This window comes from Callorhinchus milii, unplaced genomic scaffold (genome assembly GCF_018977255.1).
Source record: "Callorhinchus milii isolate IMCB2004 unplaced genomic scaffold, IMCB_Cmil_1.0 Scaffold7, whole genome shotgun sequence".
NCBI lineage: Eukaryota > Metazoa > Chordata > Chondrichthyes > Chimaeriformes > Callorhinchidae > Callorhinchus > Callorhinchus milii.
Window position 1 is genome coordinate 11558973 of NW_024704748.1, and position 25702 is coordinate 11584674.

The following is a 25702-nucleotide window of genomic DNA, read 5'->3' on the forward strand; positions in this document are numbered from 1 at the left end:
TGTTCAACAAGTCCGTTGTAAAATATTTGCCTTAAATTGCGCACACGACTCAAACGAACATATCGTGACAAGCTGTTATGAAGCAGGGGAGGTGTTTAAGTGAGTCCAAACATTTTAATTATGTGTATGTAATGAATGCACCACATATACTGCCATGAATGATGAAAGGAATCGTTGCTTTCCTCCCCTTGGGCCACATACAGCTCTTGCAGGACGGCCCTTCATCTTCACGATGGAAAATAATAGTTTTAATTAAAACCCGGAACAGCTAAATCAATACTTCGGAAGGGCATTATTATTTATGATATATTTTTTTCTCTTTAAAAGACTCCTGTAACTGTGTTCCCAATGATATTCAACGAATCTATGTTATTGTTAGACCATCGCGCTCCGGACTAAAAATAAGTCTTCCCAGTATAAGTTTTGAGGGGGTTAATTTAATATCTCCTATATTAGATACATGGAAGCCACACACAAATCCATGCACCAGTATGTGCCTACGTATAGACCCCCACATTATATATAATAAACAAGTGTGTTTGAATGATAGAAGGCACGGCATCCCAGAAGCTGACCACTCCAACCCCAGTTCCCTCGCTCATTCTCCCTTTCATTCTCCCTTTTCAAATGTTTTTCAGTGTTGTTAGTGACTCGGCCTCGGTAGCAACTTACCACAAAGAGCTGCATATTCTAACAGCCCTCTGCGCTCACGTATTTCCTGCAATGTATATATATATATACATATATAAATGTATATACACATGTATATTTCCTGTCCCCTTAACTAGTTTAGTGAGATTACTGAGTTGATACCCGAATTGTTGCTGTGTCGGTGACCAGCTGGAGTTGGTACCCTGGTTAGCTGGTTACCAGCCAGCGGACCTTTCACAATATTCCCCGACCCGTCTCCTCAAAACTTTTCAGCGTTTTAAGCGTGGAGGTTTTGCAATTTTTTTTTCCTGCAACGTTGCAAGAAAGTTTGCCGAGTTGAGATCGGATAAAACTATCGAGTGATTTATACTGGAAAGTGAATTGATAACCCGCTGTGGGCAGAAGAGACCGATCGCATCTATTGCAGCACTAGGCGGTGCTATCGCTTTTAAGAACCGCAGCGAATCGGGAGACAGGGAGGGGTTTAACCATCCCAAGTGAAAGTACAGCCCAAATATCCTCACACACTATGCTCAGACTCCACAGCAATTAAAGCAGATCCGGTTTTCCAGCGGGAAAAAAAAGTAATACGAGTTCGAACTCCGGATCAACAGCGAAAGAGTTTGCCCCCTTTTACCCAGAATTTAGGGTCGACGATCAACTCGGGGGAGGGGGGGACATGGCCGTCTTTCTGTTAAATCGCCAGTAGCTCGATATTTCATCTGAGGCCACATCACCGAACATTCAAAAGGTAAGACTGGTATTGATCGATTCAAAGGTGGACCTGAGGAGGAACATTAATTACGCGCTGTCGTTTGCTTTGTTGGGAGTCATTACTACGGTGCGGTGTTTTACCCGCGAGGTTAATCCCTGCGTATAAACATTGTTTCATTGGGGCAACTGTTGTTGAATCAATGCGCCTCTCTCCGAAAAAGTCTTTGTTTCTGGTTAGGTTTATCACACCGCCGGGATGGAGTACGCACTTGCCACCTGGAAGCATCTCTCGGTGATACACGTCGATGTACTACTCCTTTAGGAACGGATCAGTGATGGCCACTAAGTTCTTAACTGCCTCGATACGTAGGGGGATAATGAAGGGGTAAATGGGGGGTGGTGTGTGTGTGGGGGTGTGGGGGTGGGGGGGGGGGCGGTGGTAGGTAGCGGTCCAGGATGATGCTTGGATAGATAAGGATCATGCACGTTTGTGTGTACACGAGACCTGTTTCTTCAGTAAATCACTAAGTATATATCTTGCACTCTCTCCCAATCCAGCTGTTCTTTCAGTGATACCTGTGTATAGACTGTGAGCAGCCTCAGTGAAATGATGCCAGGGCTCAACAACTCCAACCAAGATTCGGTTCGACCCAAGAGTCGCAGGAACAGCTATGTATTACAACGTTTATACAAACTACATTCTGTACTTGGTGCTGGTTGTTTTCTTTTTATATCACGAGTCCAGAAATGTCCTGAAGTGCCCGGTTCACGTGAAACTGAATTCCTGATATTTCCCATTTAGTAGAATTTGAATATTTTCTGAATGATTTAAGAAATCTTTTCAACATCCTGATTCAATGCTAGAATAAGCAATGTGACGTGCCATTTACAAACTAATGTTACGCTGAGGATAGAGGTTCTTCATTGATTGGTTTATAACATTTTCAAGTAATGACAAGTAATGGAAATGTCGAAAACTTTGCCTGGAGGACTTGGACATCCTGGTAATATTTCTTCTCGATTGGTTTTGCTCAAATGACAATTTGTTTTCGGCTAAGGATAAATCTTCCTTGAGGTGGACCTCACAGCTCGATACAGTCATTTCCTAGAAAAATAATTTCACTCAAATAACCCAAATATTAAGCAGGTGTATAAATCAAAACAACTGTCTGAAACATCTGTTGCATTTTCATTTCTGCATCATATTTTCTTTAACTGAATGATCCTTTGCTATGCTCTAGGTTTTGCCCAAGCTACCTGTGCCTCCTCTGCAGCAGACTTTGGACATGTACTTAAATTGCATTCAGCACCTTGTTACAGCAGAACAGTACAAAACTACCAAAGCCATCGTAGAAAGATTTGGAGCTCCAGGAGGGATTGGAGACTTTCTACAGCAAAAGTTGATGGAGCGGAAAGAAAGTCAAACGAATTGGGTAAATGGCATCGCTTTCCAATTCCAATAGAAAATCCGTTCTTTGTTTTATGTTGGCAGAAGGGGCAGAAAGATTCACATTGTTTATACTGCAGTTGGGTTATTCATAGGGCATGCGATACAATCTATTTACCTTCCATTCGGTTCCAAAGGGGCCCTGCCACTCTTACATTTCCCTGACTGATGCTTTTAAGTCTATTTCAGAACTGATTCGTCAGTGATTCCAGAGTTGCGATGCGCCTCCTTGGCTGACAGAAAGTTTTAAGAAAAAAAATAAGCAAGGAAAAAAAAATACAGCACAATGATGAGAGTAGCAGGAGTCCAAGAGAATTCTTATTGTTAAGTCTCAAAGGACGACAGCTCTCAATGGAAATAAATCCTATACTTTATTTTGATGACGAGTGAAATCAAAAGTAACATCAAAAGTAAGATAAAAGGACAGAAACCATTTTAAAGTTAAAGACAACAGTAGACCAGAAGGTAAATCAATCATCCTGTTCATTCTTTCAAAGGTTTACGACTGGTGGTTGGACGAGATGTATTTAAGTAATCGAGTTCCACTTCCCGTGAACTCAAATCCTGGAATGGTCTTCCCTCGACAAAATTTCCGGGATGAAGATGACCAACTTAGGTATAAACCATATGCTGTATTTTCATATAACACGGCAGCAAACCAGCAGCACTATTACAGCACCCTAATGCGGCAACTCAAGTACAGTGTGTGTTTCTTTACACAAAAATGTAGATTCAGACAACGTGATGTAATGCATGTTTACAGCGACCAACTCTTTGTAAGCTTTATTACTGAGGTGTGACCAGACCATAAAAGCTTGTAAATTTATTGCTGATAAGATCTTAACTGGTTTCAACAGACTTCGCCGATTTGATTCAGTATCCAAATATATTTCACACAGAAGTGATCCGTTGCTGGTGTTAAACGAGTTTCTGTTCTTATTTCTGCAAGAGGCTTGCGGCACAGTAGGAAATGGGTTGTTTTCTCATTGCGTTGCCGCCATAATTTAGTACAAAATAAGTTTGTCTTTTGTCTCGGGGAGACATGCGAGTATTTGAGCGAAATCTCGAATTATTTCTGCATCCGCTAATCCGACTTCATTCTCATGGATAATAAATGATGCTTTAAGCAGTCTCCCTTGGTGGGATCTCCACCCAGGAAATTCATGTGAATAAATCACACCACGAGGATAACACTATCTATTTTTCTGTATTTATGTAGGTTTGCCGCACGTCTCATTTCTGGAATATTGGATTACAAAGTCGTGGTGGATGCGTAAGTTCTTAACCGTTTTGTAGTCAAATAAATGAATGATTAAACGGTGCTATATTCCCATCGCATTCGAATTATTTGGGGAATCTGTCCTGCTAACCTTCCCTTACTTTGCCCAGCAATCTCCAGGGCTATTCATCAAATAAACAGGTGTCATAAGCATTTAATGCATTCAACTATTTGTTGCATATTCGCACAGAATGAATGCGAGCACTTGATCCAACACACCGAACAGGTTTATTTGCAGTTCAATCGTGTACAGCAACATATCCTACCATATTCCGTGCACACACACACATTACCTAAAATTCTGCTTTAGATATTTCACCTTACAACCATTCTGAATATTGTCCTTTTGTTACGACGGTCTCCCATAATCTTCAAGCAATGAATGGCCTTAATGTCCCGCGTTTAGCAGCCATTAGCGTGGTTTCATTTGTTGAACCGCACGACATGCTATTTAACAGGTGGGAAGAGATATACAAACACTGTAATTTAATCTGGGATCCATAAATCACCTGTGCTTGGTTGTGACATTATCTGAAATCGCCGACCATACCTAATCTCGGGTAAGATCATCCAAACCAATGTTTGTTAATTATTATGTGATACAGCACTGTAACCCCGAATACCTTAACCCACAGGTTATATAAACGAGTCTCAGTTTTTGCAGCACAGTGATAGTTTAAATGCTCGAGACTTCGGGTTGGACGTCGGTTATTGTGGACGATATCCGAATTGGCTTTGGGGATGAATCTTACCTGTTTGTGTTGGATGGGGATGGAAGAAGGTGATGGTGGTATAAAGCTGGAAGCAACATTAACTTCACACCCTGTTTTCCAGCCGTGCTTTGCCTATTGATTATGCCCGTGGTCAACTGGCTGGACATGCCCTGTGTATGGAGCAGTATTACAGGCTCTTCTCGTCCTACCGTCTCCCAGGTCATCAGAAAGACACCTTGGTAGCACAGAAAAGCAGCGTTATGCCTGAACCGGAACATATCATCGTGGCTTGCAAAAAACAGGTGGGTTTCACATTAATCTAAAATAACAATGCGTCTAAATTAATGCGAATCGGGTGTTGCCATTGACAGGACTGGCCGAATAGGCAAATGCATAAAAACGAGTCAAAAAAGCGTTGATGGCAAAGTGATGAAGTCGTCTGATTGCAGAGCAATTAAAGTACAAGCATTGGCTGTGCTGTCGAACACATGAGTTAACTTTTCGTGCCCTTCAATAAAAAAGACGACACTCGCTAAATAACCCCAGTAATAAAACTGTTGCTGTTCACCTGAGATTTAAATAGGTGCTTTTTGAAAGTGTAAACTGCGCATCATTTTCTAGCAATTTCAAGTGAAAACGTTGCCTCCTTCATTATTTTCTGATTACATCCGTGTTTTTGGAGATGAGGGCCAACAGTTGGGGTGGCCCTCATTTCCCAAATCTCCCTCAGTCCATCCCCCTATTCCTCCAGATGTTTCCCATCTTTTGAACACCTCACCCTTTACCATCCCTCCTCTCTCTCCTTCAAAATTCTCCCAGTTTACCGCCCCCCCCCCTCCCCCCAAACCTCCTGACTCCTCCATCGCGGATGTCTCCTCTCTCCTCCCATCCCTGACCGTCTACACAAAACGCCTCCTCAATCCTCGCTTCCGATGCCAAATGCGAAGAGGTCCTGAACTTCTTTATTTCTAAAGTTGATAACATCCGCTTGGCTGCCTTCTTTCTCACCCCCACCCATGCCCCCCCTCCCCCCTCCCCCATGCCTCTTTCATCACTCTCTCCTCCCAAGACTCCTACCACAGCCTCCACCCTACACTCCCTTTCCCAATCTCTCCCTCCTTCCTTTTCCTCCACCATCACCCAGATGAAGCCCACCACTTGCTGCCTCCATCCCATCTCCTCCCAACGTTTGGACACAACTACCCCTCCTCTGCCCACTGCTGGCTGACACAATCAACCAGTCCCTCTCCTCAGGCACTGTCCCACTCCCACTCAAAACCGCTGTCATCACTCCTCTTCTTAAAAAACCCACCCTCAATCCCTCCAACCTCACAAACTTCAGATCCATCTCAAACCTACCCTTCCTGGCCAAAGTTTTGGAATGCATCATTGCAAATCAACCTTGCTCACACCTCTCCCTCCACTCCCTACTCGAACCTGTGGGCATGTTTTCGCCCAGCCCACAGCATAGACAGTAACAAATTACACCCTCTCGCTCTCTATGACCAGAGCTCACTCTGCTTCCTCGTTCCCCTGGACCACTCCGCCAGATTCGATAGTTGATAACGCCATCTTCCTCCATTGCCTCTCCTCCCTCATCCATGTTAGTGGGACCGCACTCGCACGGTTTGAGTCCTACTTAACAAACCGCCAACAATACATCTTGGCAAATGGTTTTTCCTCCCATCCCCACCCAGTTTGCTGTGAGATACCCCAAGGCTCCATCCTTAGCCCCCTTCTTTTCCTTATCTACATATTCCCTGCAGACATGGGGTCAACTTCCACATGTATACAGACGACACCCAATTCCACTTCTCCTCCTCTAGCTGTGACTCCCAGTCCACTGATGTCCTGTCAGATTGTTTGACGGACAACAAGGCCTGGATGAGCACAAATTTCCTGCAGCAGGATGTCGGCAAGATGGAAAACCAGACGCTTTGGCTCTAATCAACGTCCTCTCTCCTATGGGTCTGAACTCCTCAACTTCCCCGAGCTCTCCCTCAGACTCACCGAACCTATGTACAACTTAGGCATCAGGTTCAATCCCCAGGTTTCCTTTCCACCAAACATCTGTTTCCACGCCCTCGCACCTCCCTAACTATCTGATTTGCTTACCCCCCCCCCCCCCCCCCCCCCACTTCTCCAACTGCTGGCTCCTCTCAGCTGACTCCTGCCTCATGTTTGTCCCTCGTCCCCTCACCATCGGTGGGTATGCCTTCAGCCACTATGCCCCAAAACTCTAGAACTCTCCTTCAATTCCTCCACCTTGCCCCCTCTCTCGCCACCTTCAAATCCCGCCTAAAGACCTTCCTTTTTGATCGTGTTCATGGTCACTTCCCCCTTCCCTTTCCCCCTGGCTTGTTGTCAGACTCCGCCACTGTCAAGAGCTCCAGGACGCTACCCAGCGTGAAGGGCGCTATATAAATGCAAGTTTTTTTTTCCTACAGTTCTTTGTTCTGGATGTTGTGATAAACTTCAGACGTTTGAATGAAACCGATTTGTTCACCCAATTGAAAAAAATAGTGAAAATGGCGGAAACCGAAGAAGAATGCTTGCCCCCAATCGGACTGTTAACCTCAGATGGTAGAACTGAATGGGCTGAGGCAAGGACAGTCCTCCTGAGAGGTAGGAAACAAGTCACAGAAAAGGCAGCTTTCAGTCATGTTAATGTGTCACCATGATTCATCCCTCCAATTTATTGATCCTAATTCAACATTATTTCCTCACGAACAAAAGTCAGAACGTGCTGTACAGTCATACTTCCTTCTCAACAAAAGCAGATTGCATTTCAGATTGGAAAAAAAACATGTGCTTTTAAATATATGCAAAAGATATTCCCAGTATAGTCGGGTACTGTTTTGCAGAACATGATTTGAAATGCAAATCCCAAGGAACGAATGCCACACTGTGTTTTGGAGTTCATTACAATCTCTGCATCTGAGCCCCAGGTGTCTCTTGCTTTAATCATTTTGGAATCTTTTCACACGAGCCTAGTTTTTTTTTAGGCTTCTCCTCCACACACCCTATGCAAAAGGGTTGAGCCAATGCATTGTTTCAACTCTGATCAAGGGGCTACACTCAAAACTACGACTTTTTATTTTTCAGATGCTAATTTACCTACTATAGATTTCTATTTTTTTCATTAATAATTTACTTCATAACTTTCCCCTATGTAGGTTAAACTTTAAAGTTACTTTTGAACGGGTGATTGAACCAAAATACTACTATGGCAAGATCTCTGTGCCCCAACTCCATACCGATGGACTCAATACACTGTCGCTTATAAATTACATCGAATGATCTGAACATGTGGGTGGTGGAAAGAGATGGTACTGAGCTTCAGTGATCAGCAGCCCACACGTGTCACAGACAATCAGAGAACCAAATCCATATAAATTTCTTGAATGTAATCTGCCTCTCAGGAAAAACACACAGGCTTTGCACTTGATCGCCCTGAGACATATTCTGTCAGCTCATTACCACTATGGGCAAAATCAAAGAATCTCGAGTACAGATCACACTGACAAAGAAAGGTTTTCTTCTTCTTTAAGATTCCACAAAATCTTTAAAATTTTTATTTCAAATGAATGCCGTGTAACCTTAAAAAAATTGTTTTCGAAAACACTACTGGCACCAGCTGCAGTGTTAATAATTAAGCATGCGATGATCCACATGCATATTCATACTCGTTTTTTGAGGTCGAGCTGGTGGTGAAATTCGAAACTCACCAAATGAATATTAGAAAAGAGCAGGTACATTATATGTAATAACCAGCAGGGCATGAAAATGGAAAACACATTTGACTAATCAATTGAAAATATTTAAACCCTATATATTGATTTTAATTGGCTATACACTGGACACACCTTAACTTTCATCTAAAGGTAACTTCATGCCAATATCTGCATTTCCTCTGAAAAAAACTGCAAATATTTTATTCAACGTATGCAACTTTGATACAAATTAGGTACTCAAAATAAAATCATTTGTCAGCAATATAGCAGAACCTACGCAAGCACCTCATAAATTTCTCCATTAAACAAGAAGAATGTGATATTTTCTATGACATAAACTTTATTCACGATTGCTAAATCTATTAAAAGACTACTATGTATGGGGGTAGGGTAAAAGATTAAACCCATAGACATATCGGTTTTCTTTGAAATGCAGTCAATGAATTTGAATTTCCTGATAGAGGGCAATATTTGGTTTTCTATTTAGAGCTATATTAACATATCTAAACCTGGAAATTTGTTTATTCATCCATTTGATTATTTATCCTGGTAGAGGGATGAGCTAGCAGCGATCTTGTTCTAACCAACAATTTCTTCACCAAACTGGTATAATTGTAGGCCGGTTATATTATAAGCTTTGCAAAGATTCCACATGAAAGTTACATTCAATCAACTCACAATATCAGTGACTGGAATTCTACACCAACGATCTTCGAAGGATCCTATCGAAACAAAGGTAGCATTAGACACTTCCAAAAGGCAGTCTCATGCTGTATTTATATGACAGAATTGAAGCAAGTATAGCCATAATGTTATGAATGGCATTTGTGCTACAATTGAATCTGCCCTATTCATATTGCGCAGTGATTCCTTGGAACCTGCATGTGTGCAACCTTACAGCTTGTTTAAAAGTGTGTTTAAAAGATAATTACAATTAAGTTATAAAATGCAGGGATTATTATTAACTATTCTTGTGGTCAAGTACTACAGATAAGCATGTCATCAATGCTTCACAAATTAATCTGGACAATTGTTGGGCGAGACCCAGAGTAAAAATGTTCTCGTCCGAATATTGTCACAGGATTTTTAATGTCCACCTGAACCTGTAGGCAGGTCCTCAGTTTAACATCTCACCCAACAATACAATATCCGCCTTATGACCCTCAGTGCCGTATCAGTCTGGACTGTGAACTTTATATTTTGATTTGGAACTTGAACCATAACCAACTGACTCATAGACAACAGTGCTATTTTTAACTGGGCTAAGCTAACAAACACTGATGGATGTATTGGTACAATGCGTAACCCTAAGGGTTTGAAGCCAGGTGGATATGATTAGCTGAATGTAATGAAAGTAAGTTCCCAGATAATATTCTAATAATTCTTCCATTTTATATCTAACTCTAGTTGGAAGATACAACTTTAAGTATTTTGTGCAGTGAAAAGTTGTTGATTTAGTTGATAAAATTCAAACTCTTTCATTGCAGACTCTACCAACCGAGATTCTCTAGATGCAATCGAGCGCTGCATCTTTCTGTTGTGTTTAGATGAGGCGAATGACATTGAACACACAGATACAAACCTGGCTCTGCAGATATTACATGGGGGAGGCTGCCACAAAACTAGTGAAAACCGCTGGTATGACAAAACCATGCAGGTATTAAACATAAAATGATTTATGCAATTATCTATCACCTGTGAGGTTTATTATTTAATTCTAAATAATTAAAAATTCTTAAAAATTAGGGTTGTCTTCTTTACATTACACTTCAGAGTTAATAAGTGCAAATTTGCATTTTAAGGAAATGGCATCACAATTGAGATAATATGGCACAATAGATGAGGGTGGAAGGGAAATCATAGACATAAACTCTACCACTCATAATAGTGATAAGCAGTCCCCTTTAAAGCTACAACTTATATGTACTGTCCAAAATTGTGATAATATACCTAACAATTTCAAGTGGAGACAAGATTTTCTCAACTACTGTAAAATGAGTCTTGTGGAACATTGGATGCATAGGCTAGATGAACCCACCTGTATCTGCGTGAAGCATGTAAAGTAAGCAGAATACATGAACTTTAGTTGTGGAGAATAACCTCTACCCCACTTGTGCTAATAATTCACATTCTGACTTCATTATTCTCAAGCTAACAAATCAGCCTGGTGAGGTATAAATTGGATCTCACAGCTCTGCTTCATACATGTCATTTGCTTCCATTTGGCAGCCGTGTAGGTGAAATAAACAGCAATAAAGATGTTAAAAAACAGAGATACAGTGATATGGCCCATTTTGCGCTACTTACCTAAACTCTGGATTATCTTCTAATGTTTGAGTGTTCTCTTGCAATATCAAGAGCTCTCTCACATAAGAAACACCGCATTTAGTAGTGTGCAGTCTCAGTCATGATAAATGGTAACTTTTGCATGGAAACTTTTGCATGGGAGCAACTGCTGAGGTTACAATAGGTGCAATCAAAGAGATAATCTTCAAGTGGGATTTAAAGATAGATAAAGAAGAAGTGAGGTGGGATGATTGAGGCGGGGAGTTCCAGAGGTTAGGGGTGTAGTAGCTGAAACCAAAGCCACCAATGGTGGTTTGAAAGGGGTGGGCTGCTGTTAGCTGAGTGAAGAGGGTTGGAAGAATACAAGCAGATCAGGGTGCAAAAGGATTTGTATGTGAAGGTGTGAAGTCAATCCTTTTGGAGAAGGGTAGCCAGTGGAGCTTGGTGAGGATTGGGGTAAAAGGATAAAATATAGTCAGATTTGTATTGGGGTTTTACAACAATAGTTTCAAGCCACCTGAAACAGCCATTCATTGCTAGAGACATATCCAACAAAAAATCTGCTGTTTTAGGAATTACCAATTAATTGTATGGTTTGAAACATTGGCTACTCCCTGTTCTGATGAAGTTGAATAGTCCTTAAGTCACTCCAAGGCTAATAGAGTTGCTTGAGAGTCTGTTATGCTCTTGGCTGTTTAATAATATTAAAAACAAAATTGGGAATAGGCATCTGTAAATGCATTTGTGCAAAGCTCTTAGTGAGAGAAGATAATTCAAGTCAGGAAGTACAAAATCAGGTTCATTGCTCCATTTCACTCTGCTGTTTGAAGTGATATTGCATTGCTCCCAGCAGCATAAAAAGGAGCATTAATAATGTAGCCTTACAACCTTATAGAAATAAATACCTCTCACAGAGAAGAGATTAGTACAAAACAGTGACACATGTCCACTTTTTTCTCCTAGTTTGTTGTTGGAAGGGATGGTTCCTGCGGCCTAGTATATGAACATTCACCAGCAGAAGGGATTGCAGTTGTACAATGTGTTGAACATCTACTCTGTTACATGTATGTAATGGGTTTACAACAGTAGTTTATATTTTACTCAACAAAAGTTTGGGGGGAGTTCAACTGAGTACAATTTTATTCATCACTTAATATCTGTGATTTCTTTTTTTAAATACAAACTCTTCAAATTTGCTATTAGGTACTTGTATTAGAAATGTTGAATGTATAATAGAAAAAGAGAGGGGATCACAACTTTTTTCATCAATAAGGAGTATTCTCCACATTTTCCATTTAGTGTATGTAACAAAAGCAGAACAAGATTGTTTTTAAGATTTCTTCTTTGTGTAAAGCAAAACATTTATGCAGAATAACAAGAGATCATGAACATTGTTGCATTTTATGAACCATTCTTTTAAATATAGGGAACTAAATAAAACAAAAATGGTCTATTTTGTTTAAAGAGTGAAATTGTTGTATTACAAATGATACATTTCGGGAAACAATGGGAGCAATAAATTGTACATTTCACCAAGAGCAACGGATAATCAAACTAATTGTGTGAGGTTAGTGGTGACTACTGGACAGTTAGATTTATTTAAATTTAAGAGAGCAAATATCTGTTGCTTGTGTGGATAAGAGGTTGGGACTTTATCATATTCAAGTCAATAACCTTAAGTTATTTGAAGTCAACCCGTTAAAAAAATAATAACATTGGTCACCTCAATCCACGATTGTTTGTGGGATGCTGCTGTGCGCAATTGGCTGCTGCGTTTTGCCCACAAAATACAATCAACTCATTTTACTGTATATTCCATGAAGCGCTTTCAGCCGACTTGAAGACCTTGATAAAGCGCTATATCAAATGCAAGGATTATTATTATTATTGATGTTGTAAGATATATCAAATGCAAGGATTATTATTATTATTATTATAGGTCTATGTACAAGATTACTGATAGAATTATCTTGCAGACCGCAAATAATGAGCATTTCAGGGTATGTGTGATGTATCTTACAGTAAAGAGACCGCAAGGAAGTTAGTCCGAGCTGATTCTGTCTGTGAGTTACCTGCTCCAAGGAGACTGAGGTGGAAATGTGACCCCGAAATCCATGGATATTTATCTTCAGCAGCTGAAAAACTGCACAGGTACCATCAAATTACATGGGATAATTCACAGGGTATTTGTTTTTTAAACAATGTAAGGAACTGCTCCTAACATCATACATGTTTAAATTGGTCTAATCCCGTGACAATGAGTTTCTCAATAATCACTTGGCAGGGCATGAAGTGATATGTTATGAGTGATATCCAAGTGACATTAAAGAACTTTAAATTATTTTTCAGTAAATGAACATTATGGCACTTTTAAATGTACCATGGATTTTCCATTTTTCTAGATTGATAGATAACCTTGATCTAAATGTGTACCGGTTTAAGACTTATGGCAAAGACTTTATAAAAAGGCAGAAGATGAGCCCAGATGCCTACATCCAAGTTGCTTTGCAGCTGTCCATTTACAGGTGAGTCTTCAGGTTTAACATACACACACTTCAACAACATTCACTATATTCACTATGCTCTGATGAATGGCACTTATAAAATATAAGAACAAATGAAATTTGCCTACAAAATATGCAGTCACTGCACTTTACATTATGTCCTATGAAGCATTTTGAGATGTCCTCCTGACATGAAAGGCACTATATCAAATATAAGGATCATTTATTATTTATTGGATTTAATAAGAGGATTTCCATTTGTCCCAATAAGCCTGCATCTTCCAAGGTTCTTTTATCATTAGCACATAACACCTCATCCATATCCCTTAATCCCAGGTCACACTTGTTATCTCTATTCCAGGTTACATAGGAAACTTGTTCACACTTATGAAAGTGCTTCGATTCGTCGATTCCATGAAGGAAGAGTCGATAATATCCGATCAGCAACTCGAGAAGCACACGCCTTTGTGAAAGCGATGGTAGAAAGGAGAATCTCAGTCACAGTGCGTTGCTTTATCTCTCCCTGTCATTTTTCTTTTCAAAACTAATTTTTAAAAGCAACTGTCAGTATTTGTGCCTCAACGTCTCTCTCATTTTATATTTTAATTATTTTATTCAGTTAGTTAATCTATTTCATGAGTATTTCCTAATACACAAACCCACCTTTAGATATGATATCCTTATTCCCTCATAACCCAAATTGTCTTTTGTTTTTCTACCCGTTAACCTGAGTAAAAATGCTTATATTATTCCTTGTTTCCATCTTCTGCTTGTCAGAAATTGTGTGTAAGAATGTATGTGTGACAGATGAATGGTGAGTGTTTGTGTGAGCGAGTGAGATGTGCATGTAAGCATGAATGAAAGAGTGCTTGCACAACTGAGAGATTGAATGTATGTTGATAAGTTATACCAGTCAGTTTGCATTGATTGCATCAAACTGAAAAAATGTGCAATATAACTAGTCTTTGAATTAGAACAAGCAGTTTGTCATCATTTCAGGGAAATATCTATCAATGCAACAATAAAACTGCAGCTGATACAAACCAAGCTGTTAAATTTTAAAACATGGACGGCCCATAAAGCTGCGAATATTAATAAAAAGCTAACAAGACAAATAAGTGTTCACTAACATAAAAAATGAACAAACATGACAATCCCAATTTAGTGGAAGTATATACATGTGTGCAGAGTTCTGCTGTCCTCATACTCAAGTCAAGGAACTGTCACTGTGGAACCAGTAGTATAATTCAGCTTGCCAACTCTATTGTTCTACGGGACTATGTATCCGACTGATGTTTACAGTGGGGCATTAGTATGTATGTGTTGGAATTAATGAATAAGAAGATATGCGTGTCAGAGTATGTGAGGTTCTAAGTGAGAGAAATGAGTGCATGCAACTGAGTATGGATATGTGCTGTATGCTTCAGGAAAGTGTCTGATTAGCCATCTATCTTTGTTTTCTGGATGCAGGATGCAGAAAAAATGGACCTTCTCTGGTCAGCAATTGATGCACAGACCAATTATGCAGTTCTCGTAAGTGAAACTAATTTTGGTTTGCTGTGTTAGCAGATTACATGTTCTATTGGTTACATCTTCTGCAGGAAAGGAGTAATTAATTTAACTAACATAAAAGCAATAAGCAATGTCTTAAGCAACATTCACTCTGTTTATTGCATAAGTGAATGCATTTAGTACAGGATATTTGCATTAATTATGCAACAAATTGTCAATTTTCCAGTGTTTCAGTAGGAGAGTAGAAAACAGATAATTTATTATTTCAGGACACAAAAATCCTACGTTGAAATAACACAATGCAAGTTCAGCTGGTTAGAAGGAATCCAAGGAAACACATGTACTCCCTGGATGGGGCAGAACTTGCCAAGGTAGAAACTGAAAGAGATCTAGGGGTGATAGCTGACTCATTGTTCACCACATAAAAGAGTATGAGGCAGCAATAAACAAGGCAACAGCATGCTGGGTATATTCCCAAATCAGTTGAGTTCAGATCCCCAGACATCACATTGAAGCTATGTTGTGCGTTGGTCAGGCCACACCTAGTGTACTGGTGTCACATAAGGAAGGGGACTGCTCAGGCCCTAAAAGCAGGGCAAAGGAGAACAAGGGGGATGATCCCCTTTGTTGGAGGAATGAGCTGAGCAATAATTCACCAAGGCACAGCCTCTTCAGTCTTGAGAGAAGACATATCAGTGGGAATCTCACAGAGGTATAACATTAAAAATAGGATTGAGAAATTAAAGCCAGAACAGTATGCTTCCATTGTACCAAAACTAGAGAAGAAAACAAACACCAGGAAGTTTTTCTTTATCCAGAGGTCAATTAATGACTGAAACAGGTTGCCAAGAATGATGGTTGAGTACAGGCCACACTGGACTCATTTAAAAAAAAAGCTTGATGTTGTGATGGGAAGATGTAAGGTGGGTAATCTGGAAGGATGATATCAAATAAAACAAAAGGCCTTCTTCATCCAAACCAATCTTGTGATTTTGGACCAGAAGCACACTTATCTTCATAAGCATACAGTGTGATATTGACTTAAGGCATAAACATTGGAGCTACAGGACAATATCCATTTTTAAAAAATCATTTACTGACTCAATAAATAGGATTCTACCTTTTATTTCACATGCAGATTTTCACAAGTTTAAATTATGTTCTAGGCAATCACTGGGATGGCGATAGACAATCATTTGCTTGGACTGCGGGAGATTGCAAAGGAGCTGCAGATGGATTTACCTAAATTATTTACTGATGAAAGTTATTTGATGAGTAACCATTTTTCCCTCTCCACCAGTCAGGTCAGTGTCTCTTCTCAACTAATATTCATTTATTAGTAGCTTATTTATTAGTAGCTTCATTTATTAGTAGCTACAGTGGAGTCCTGTAGCTCAGTGGTTAGAGCACTAGCCTCGCAAGCGAGAGACCTGGTTTCGATTCCCAGCAGGGCGATATGTTGGGCAAGCTTCCTTACTCCACACACATGTTTGCCTAGCATTAAGTAGGAATCCGGTTGTTAATCAATTGATGGATTGCTTTTCCGGGGGTAATAATTGATTCAAAAATATATATATAATAATAAATTGGTCACTCAATCCACAACTGTTTGTGGAACACTGCTGTGCAAAATTGGCGTTTTGCCCACAATACAGTCAATTCACTTTACAGTATATTCTTTGAAGCGCTTTGAGATGTCTCGAAGACATGATCAGGCATTATATCAAATGCAAGGAAAATTATTATTTTTATTATTTGGGAATGTAGGTTATGAATGGAATTTTCCTGTTTAAATTTAGATACCGTGGGTTCGTGCCTATAATTCTTGTCAAGTTGTTCTCCAGACCTCAGTAGCAGTTAGAGGAAGTTAGCATTATCTCACAAGGAGAACAGAGGAGAAATGGAAGACACATCATCCTTAGCTATTTTTGTTGGCTCAGTCGAGTGTCTGATACATGCAGGAAACCATCACCATACTTAAGAATATCCAAACCAGACTGAGAGTTCCACGTGCACTTTCTCCCTGGAGGAACGAACCCTGCTTACCTAAAAGTGTATGAGGCATAGATATGAGCCAAGGCTATTAGGAACATTGCATTGATACTGCTGGAGTTCAACCAGCTAAAATACCTAGGTTGCTACTGAAAGCACTGTTTGGGAAGTTTCTTCATTGCTCCTACATGTTAGGACTTTGGATTGTAGGGGTAATAGGAACAGAATAGTAAGAATTCCTGCTCCCAGTGACGAGTTTGCCCCTCTAAATCCTACTGATGCTCCAGGCTGGCTGGTCCCCCCTCCCCATTTCATCCTAAGGTATATGCCGGGGACTTGTTATAGATGCGTGACAGGGGGGAAGTGCTTGCCCATTTATCCTGAGATTGCCAGAAAAATAAACCCACAGCACACCCCTGCTAAATTGATATTTGCATGAGGACATCCGTTCAGCCTAAGTCATTATGAAGCATTAAGCACACAGTACTGTGTATGAGTAAGGATTATATTTTAAAGCGATGTGGTTTTCTCATCACTGGAACAGTAATGGTAATGAAACTACAACAACAACAACTTGGATTCATATAAGGCTAACTGTGTAGTTCAGATATGTCAAACAGAATGTTGATCATTTTACAGTGGGGAGAAACAGTTGTCTGATTGATGAGTACTGCCTGGCTAAATTAGTTTTTCAGTAACTATTCTGCCTCAACGTTTTATCATTTTTAAAATAGATTTGATTTCTCTGAATGCAATAATAAAAATGCGACATGCAGGCTCGGGCTCAGGCTCATAAAACAGGAATCCACATGAGCAGGTGCCTGCATGTCCTTAATACCCAGGTGGCACTGGGGCAGGTAGTAATTGTAGTTGTTGAAACACTTGTCTGATTGAAAGGCTGTTCTCTCTTTTTGCCTAATGATATGGAGTGGGTAAAGTGGGGTAGATAATGAGTCCCTACCACAGTCTATTTTTCTGCATAATAATTAAAATTCCAACGTTCAAACATAAACACCTGTTATTGTGCTGTCCAGGTGCATGCACTTAAGTCATCAGATGATGGTATACCAGAGGGCAAGTTTGAACCAGTAATTTAATTAAATATAATAATAAACAGGAGATATTTATTTGACAAGTGCTTATGCTCTACATTTGGCCCTGTATAAAAGATGGCAAGATTGTGTTCCACATAAATATTTTAGACAGGGCAAGTAGTGGTTAATTCTAAAATTAACTCCTGTGCAATTCACACCAATGAACCAAGTCCGAATCAGGTGTGTAGTATAGTGGTACAAACTGTAAGGGTACCCAGTACTGCAAATTAGACTTCATAAAACTCTGGGCTTTTGTGCAAGGCAAACTTGGAGATTGCAGGATATTGAAAATTAACTGGGCTAAAAACATCATGGGGAGAAAGCAGATTGGGAGACCGAAGGCTCTTCTCACTTAGAGAGATACATAGGGACAAAGGGAGGACACCAAAGAGGAGAGGGACAGATGGGATGGGGAGCAAGTTGAAAAAAAGCTAGTAGAGAGAGTGGTGAGGAGGAGCAGGACCCCAGATAAGAAAGCAAAAGACTGAAGACTTGGGGCAACACACTAAAATGAACTGGAAACGTGTCCTTCTTCCCATCAAATAAACAATAAGATTTGATAAAAAAATATTTTGGGCAGCACAATTCCACTAGAAATCCAATGGAACTAAATCTATTCAAACTCTTCTCCCAAATGATCACTAATTTTTAATGGTATTTTTAACTCCCATTGTGCAACCAACATAAAATGACATTAACTAATATCAGAGTTTTGTTACCAGTTAAGCATGTCCGATGGTATGTTTTAAAATTACTTCCTGCTCAGCCACTGGCCAGGAAGCATTACTCAGGCTTCCTGCTTTAAATGATCAACTGCTGCAAATGACAACACTTTGCTCTGAGCACGATATATATATATTTGCATGTTACACAAAAACTAGAAAATATTTTTGCCATTATATTCAGGAGTAGTAGCTGCATCTATCTATTTACAACAAGTACAGGTCTGAGTGAATTATACTAATTGGCTTTCAAATCTCCAATCTGAGCAGGACATCTCTAAATCTCTGACATGTAACAAAAAAAGGCCATGAGATTTAGAATGTTAGAAATCTCATTAAAGCATTCTTTCTATCAGTCCATCATTGTTTCATAAAGTTAAATTCAATCCAAATTAGTCCATTTTTCCAACTCTTACTATAACATAAGTAATAAGGTGGATGTTGATAGGCTGCTTACATTTGTTGGTGAGTCTAAAACTACGGAGTCCTGTAGCTCAGTGGTTAGAGCACTCACTTCGCAAGCGAGAGACCTGGGTTCGATTTCCGGAAGGTGAAACCTTGGGCAAGTTTCCTTACTCCATCCACCTGATAATAATCCCTCAAAAAAAAATTGGTCACTTCAATCCACGACTGCTTGTGGGACACTGCTGTGTGCAATTGGCTGCCACGTTTCGCCCACAAAATATGCTGTCAATTCACTTTACAGTATATTCTGTGAAACGCTTTGAGCCATCTAGAAGTTGTGAAAACCCTATATCAAATGCAAGGATTATTATTATTATATTATAGAAGTGGTAAATACAAGGTAAATAAGTGTAAGAGACATGGCTAAATTTGGCCAAGTGGCCTATTTCTGTGCTAGATCACTCTTTAGCTCAGTGAAGCTACACCTTACCCCGGTTTAGCTTTAATTCCTAAGAGTTAGAAAAACACAAGAAAACACAGAATATCAAAAGGCCATTGGGGTTTTTGGCCTAGTTTACTTCAATAGGCAGCAAACAATTTGCACGTTATAACAATCCCTTGATGAATAGACAAAAGTAAAGCTTTTAAGAGAAAAGGCAAGATCATACCCACCAGTGAATAGTGGGTATCACTCAATTGTACCAAAAAATGTGAGACATTAGTTGTACGTATCCATAGCTTGAAATTTAAATTAAATCCTGTAATTTGTACAGTTCTTCACCACTAAAAAGGAAGGGAATCTTGTAAAAAAAAACTATTTTGAGCCAAACTAGAATTTCTTTCCAATGCCCCACCAAAGAGTTAATTAACATCAAGTTAAGCAGATCTGCTTCACAGAAATATATGAAAGTCTTAGAAGTGTCTGTTGGGATAGAGAAAATGTTTGATTTTGCTGTTTCTACTTGGCACACAGGATTAATCCTGCAGTGTTTCTCCTCTCACACATGAAGCCTTTACATAGATATTAAGATTGGAATGCTTGAAGTTACAAGTGATCTGAGTTACCACTTTTGGTCCAACACCTTGGACTCTTGGCTTCATATGTTGTTGGTTACATTTTCATCTATTCACCAAATCATAATTCCTCAGGTTTGCTTTGCAAGGACTGGGTTACAATGAGACGAGTGTCATTATTTCACAAGTAAAAATGCCCACTGGATTGTTTGACACATCCAAAAAATGATACACAATATTGGTTGCATACTCAATATATATCAAGCACAATTAGTGGGAGTAAGTTCAAGTGTGTGTACAAACAGAACAAACTTACAGGATCAAAACTAGATGCTAAATATTCAAATTAATATCAATGCATGAATACTGTAAAAAGGTAAGTGCATTTCTGTACTTCATCTGTGTATCATATATGTTCTACACTACAACCAAGGAACAATAAGACTTCACATTGTTTTACAGGTACCAACCACAACGGGAGCATTTCTATTTTACGGTCCTGTAGTTCCAGATGGTTATGGTGCTTCCTACAATCCACATTTGGACCACATTATTTTCTGTATTTCATGCTTCAACGAGTGTAAGGAGACTTCTTCAAGCATGTTTGCAAAAGCCGTGGAAGAAAGTCTTGTAGAGATGAGGGATTTGTGTGTTAAGTGCAATGTTAAGGCTAAGCAAGCCTTTCTGGGGCAGACAACACACAAAGTTCAAAATGGAAGGAAGTCATGCCACTAAAATTGATTAACCTATTGTTGCAATGAAATGCACAATGTCATTTCTCTATGCAAAAATATAATCCTGTTGTTGAACAAGAACTATCTTAAACATCATTTATCTGTAAAGATTCCAACAAATATAGCAACGTAACTGAAAAGAACAAACATACTGAATACTAAATCAGAATATAGCAGAGCAGTTCGATCATAAAGTGTAACATTAGCATAGAAATATATATATTATGCAAACACACAAGTGTCAGTCCCAGATGGACTGGTCTGCCAAAGAAATGTTTCCACAGAAATTTCTGATGAAATCTGTGACATCCAACTCTTTAGTGTATTACCATATTATTTATAAATGATAATGAAAAGAGAATGTATTTTACTTATTGATCAAAATATTTATTGCTCTAGTAACAATTATAACAAGATAATTTTAGTTTTAATCATGTTTTCCATGGTTGGTTATTCATCATAAATTATATGTGCAATGGTAAATGTTACAGCAGAAAAATATATGCTTAAGTATATAAATACATCATATGCCTGGTGTATGTTTATTAAAAATATTCTTGTACAAATAACACTAGCAATACACAAAAAAACTGCAAACAACCACAAATACTGTATAATTGCTATATTGTTTAACAGTTTCTGTGCAATGTCAATATTGTGTGTTTAGTTCTATAAATATTGTAACTTTAGTGGGAAATGTGTGCAGTAATTCAGATGAAACTATTTTTGTTTAAAATCAGACCTCATGCTATTTATAAATAATGATTAAGCAACAGAGAGACACTATTCAAAAAATGTTGGTTAAATATATAATAAATAATCTGATTTATTGTTACATATACATTATAGTTTTAGAAACAATAAAGAGCTGAGGAGGCAACTCTGATAGTTGGCCTTGGAAACAATGAATACATTTTTCATTGTGAAATAGATCCTAATGTTGGTAGGGTAGGTATATTTCTTGTTAAGAATGTAAAATAGTGTGAATAAGTGGAGTGTTTGTTAACTTTGTGCCCACTGTAACTTGCGAAGGCCTGTACCTCAATAATGGCAACAGGGACAGACGGCATGCTTTGAGTTGGTGCTATGCACTTAGTGAAGGGAAAACCATTAATGGGACACTTGTGCAATGTTGTTCAATAAAGTCTTTATTGTGAAAGCCTTGATCTGACTTTGTAATGATGGTTCTGTGCATGTTTATCAACCTGGGATGGGATGGCTTTTCTTTAAATTGGACCCTAGGCTAGAACGATGAACACCACAAAAATGCATTGTTGTTTTTTGAGTAGCAATACAAACATTCAGACCTAAAGTGGAAAGATTTCTAATCTACTGAAGAATAGCAAGCAGGTAGATATAGAGACAGAATTGCAGGCCCTGAACATGCAACCAAATATTTTCCTCAACTAACTTTCACTAGCAAACAGTTTCACAGGCACCAATAAAAAGCTTGGTTTGCATAATAAAGGCCTTTCGGTCCATCTGATCTCATCCTTCCAGAGTTCCCAGCCAACTTTCATCCGGTCAAACTGCTTTTTAAATACCTCACCCAAATTATTGTTCAAGTACAAGTGTCAGCGGGTATTTTGACAACACCACAGCTAATTGATCATATAAATGCTGTTCTCACCCAATGTCCATTGCCTTTCACTTTGTGCCTCTGGCTATTTTGTTCAGCCGTCCAAAATGGAAGCAGATCTAATATATTTGATAACATAGAACCATTGAAATCCACAGTGCAGAAGGAGGCCATTTGACCTTCTTAGCCTGCACCAGCTCACAGAACAAAGTTATTACTTCCACCTTAATGTGGCTTGAAGGGGTATTGTCCTATTCCCATACCCTTTCAAGTCCCACTCATATGCCTATCTGCTTCCTTCTTGAAGACTGCAATGAAATCCACCTCCACTACCTTACTAGCAGGACTTTCCACACCCCAACTCTCTCTCTCCGAATCTTGATTTTTTCTGGTACAATTTGCTTTTCAGTCATATCAGTTACAGGAAGCACTAAATTATCTATTCTTACATAATTTGTACTGGAGGATTCTGAAGTAGGTCAGAATTTAACAAGAACTAAAATGGCTTGAAGGAAGAACACCATGTGCTGAAGTAATTGTCATGACACACATTAACCTATTAAAACTTTGCAGTTCAATTTATACAAGATATATGAATATCTCCATAGATGCTGCCTGACCTGCTGAGTGTTCCCAGCGACTTCTGTTTTTGTTTTCAGATTTCCAGCATCTGAAGTATTTTGAGTTTTGTTTATAAATAAAAATAATAGATTGGTCACTCAATCCACGACTGTTTTTGGGACATGGCTGTGTGCAATTAGCTGTACAAAATACATGCAATTTTAGTAATATTTATACAGCAATAATAATCCTTGCATTTGGTACAGCACCTCATCCCTTGGAAGAACGTCTCAAAGAGCTTCACAGAATTTACTGGGAAATGGAATGACTGTGTATTTGTATGCAAATGTGCCAATACAATCACTAACAGCAATGTCCCATAAACAGCCATGAAACAAAAGACCAATTTTACTTGAGAGATTGTTGGTCAGGACACTGGAAAATCTCCCTTCTATTTTCAAATAGTGCCATGGGATTCCTTTGTGTCCAGGCAGAGGGGACCTTGGTTTAACACTTAACATTTACAAAGACCATAAAAATTGCAGCAATCTGTTTATTTATTTCTCAAGTGTGTATTTCTCATGTGTATGTGTTTGTGTTTTTAACCATTAAATGCCTGGTTTCACACAGCTGGTCCATCCCAATTTTCAGCTACAGCTGAGCAATGATGGGAATAGGATTTATGTGATCAATTAACATAATTCGTTCTCTAATTATTCTGCATTAATTATCTGCACTATACTCTGAAAAATACAGATGAAGGGATAAAATGCTACAGTTGATTAGCACAGTGATGTTTCTTGTATCCAGGTATGAATTTAGTTCAGATTGAATGAATCAAAGCCTCCTCTCTCTGTTGGTTCTTAAGGGTACTATTTGAAAAAGTGTCGGAGAATCCTCAGACAAGTTTCTAGTGGTTCTGGGCTTAATGCATACAACCACCTAAACTTACCACATATTTGTACTATCGCCATTACAAAGGCTCTGAAGGTGGCTGATGTCAAAGTGTAAAAGTCACAGTGTATTATGGAGCGTAGGCAAGAAATGGTTATCAGAAGTTGAATCTACCTTTGAACCATTCCACACATGCCCTGCTAATAATAATAATAATCCTTGCATTTGATATAGCGCTTTTCACGTCGGGAGGACATCCCAAAGCGCTTCACAGAACACACTGTAAAGTGAATTGACTGTATATTTGTGGACGAACGCGGCAGCCAATTGCGCACAATAAAATGACCAATTTATTATTGTTTTTGGTTTTGGAGGGATTATTATTAGGTGTGTGGAGTAAGGAAACTTGCCCAAGGTTTCGCCCTGACCTGCCTGGAATTGAACTCAGGTCTCTCACTTGCAAAGCGAGTGCTCTAACCACTGAGCTACAGGGCTACTGTTTAATTCTGACTTATGTTTCATTCTCAATCTCTGAGATCCATTACTTTAGTGAAGATCACTTATTTGTAAAAAAAATCCTCAAACAAGTGTTGCAAGTGTCACATATAAAATGATTTGCTTTAAATCTCTCACAATGTGAAAATTGCAAAATAGGATTAAGATTAGCAAAATATACAGGATGTTAAATGTTGTTTCGATCACAGCCTGAAAATGCATATTTTAATGTAGACTGTTAATGCAATCTTAAAACAAAACCGAATTTGATTTAAATCAGACACTACATGCTTTGATTAAACTCAAGGTACTGAATAAAATACCATTGACTGGAAATGGATATTTTCAAAGGAAAGAGTAAGAAAGGTGACACTTTAGCTTGTGGAAGGCATTATTTATGTTGACTCAAAGAGAAGTCACAATTCCTTGTCAATTTCTCACGGAAGGGATCTTCAATTAATAGACTATTATTGCTAAAAAAAATAAAAAAGACTGCACTGATTTATTAGTAGTACTATAAATGAAAAACATTTTTGTTAAATTTAAGCGCAAAAATGTTTAAATCTTTAGAGTTCTTTAAACAGGAAACAATTTCCTAATACTTTCCTAGGAATTGTAGCGCTAAGTTTAGCTGTCATTGACGCTGTTTTCATTTTATTAATGCCATGGTTTATAGATGGTTGAGAAAAATCTCACTCTAATTTATTCTGAGTTCAGAGGACGTTCATAAACAACCCAAGTATCATTCTTGTAAAGCCTTCCAAATGTCTGCGTAAATTATAGTTTAATTTCCAACCAGCTATAATTCAATGCATTTAATATTTTTTACTTTGCAAGCTGTTTTCTCACAATCTCAGAATATTGCCTGTTAAACAAAAAAAAGTGGCATACAAAGTGCTTTATTGAAAAATAATTACATTCATTTTGGGACTCAAAAAACATGCACAAGAAATACATATCCCTTAGAATTTTAGACTTTGGGAATGCATAGTACAAAAAAAAGTCTTAACTTGATGTATTTTGTGCCTGCTACTGTTACTTTCTATACAGAAAATATGGCATTGTTCAAAAGTAACTTGCAACACTGCATTAAAATATGCATACAGCAGAAGAAAAATATTGGCTAGATTGTATTGTCTCTTCAAGAATTCTAAAGCAGGTTTTACAATTATCAATGTTACTGGAACCCTGTACTTCCAGGCATTCAGCCAAATCAAAAGTAAGGATAAGAGCAGAAATGAGAACAGATAGAGCTTCCCACTTTTCTTGTTGGGAAATTTCCAATGAATGACAAAAGTCAACAAAACATTCGAACCAATGGAATAGATTTTAATAAAAAGAACTGTGAAAAATGGATTTTCAGAATCTAACT

General features: G+C 38.6%; 1 protein-coding gene across 1 annotated transcript; it reads left to right on the forward strand.

Moving 5' to 3' along the window:
• Nucleotides 1-1293: 1293 nt before the first annotated feature.
• Nucleotides 1294-21061, forward strand: chata (choline O-acetyltransferase a). Its single transcript, XM_007898378.1, has 15 exons — nt 1294-1402; nt 1924-2038; nt 2607-2798; nt 3310-3428; nt 4032-4085; nt 4926-5106; nt 7252-7429; nt 10026-10195; nt 11788-11888; nt 12847-12975; nt 13227-13349; nt 13690-13831; nt 14799-14861; nt 16007-16144; nt 20530-21061. The coding sequence occupies exons 2-15, from the start codon at nt 1973-1975 to the stop codon at nt 20800-20802; spliced, it is 1929 nt and encodes a 642-aa protein (XP_007896569.1). The 5' UTR covers nt 1294-1402; nt 1924-1972; the 3' UTR covers nt 20803-21061.
• The last annotated feature ends 4641 nt before the right edge of the window (nt 21062-25702 follow it).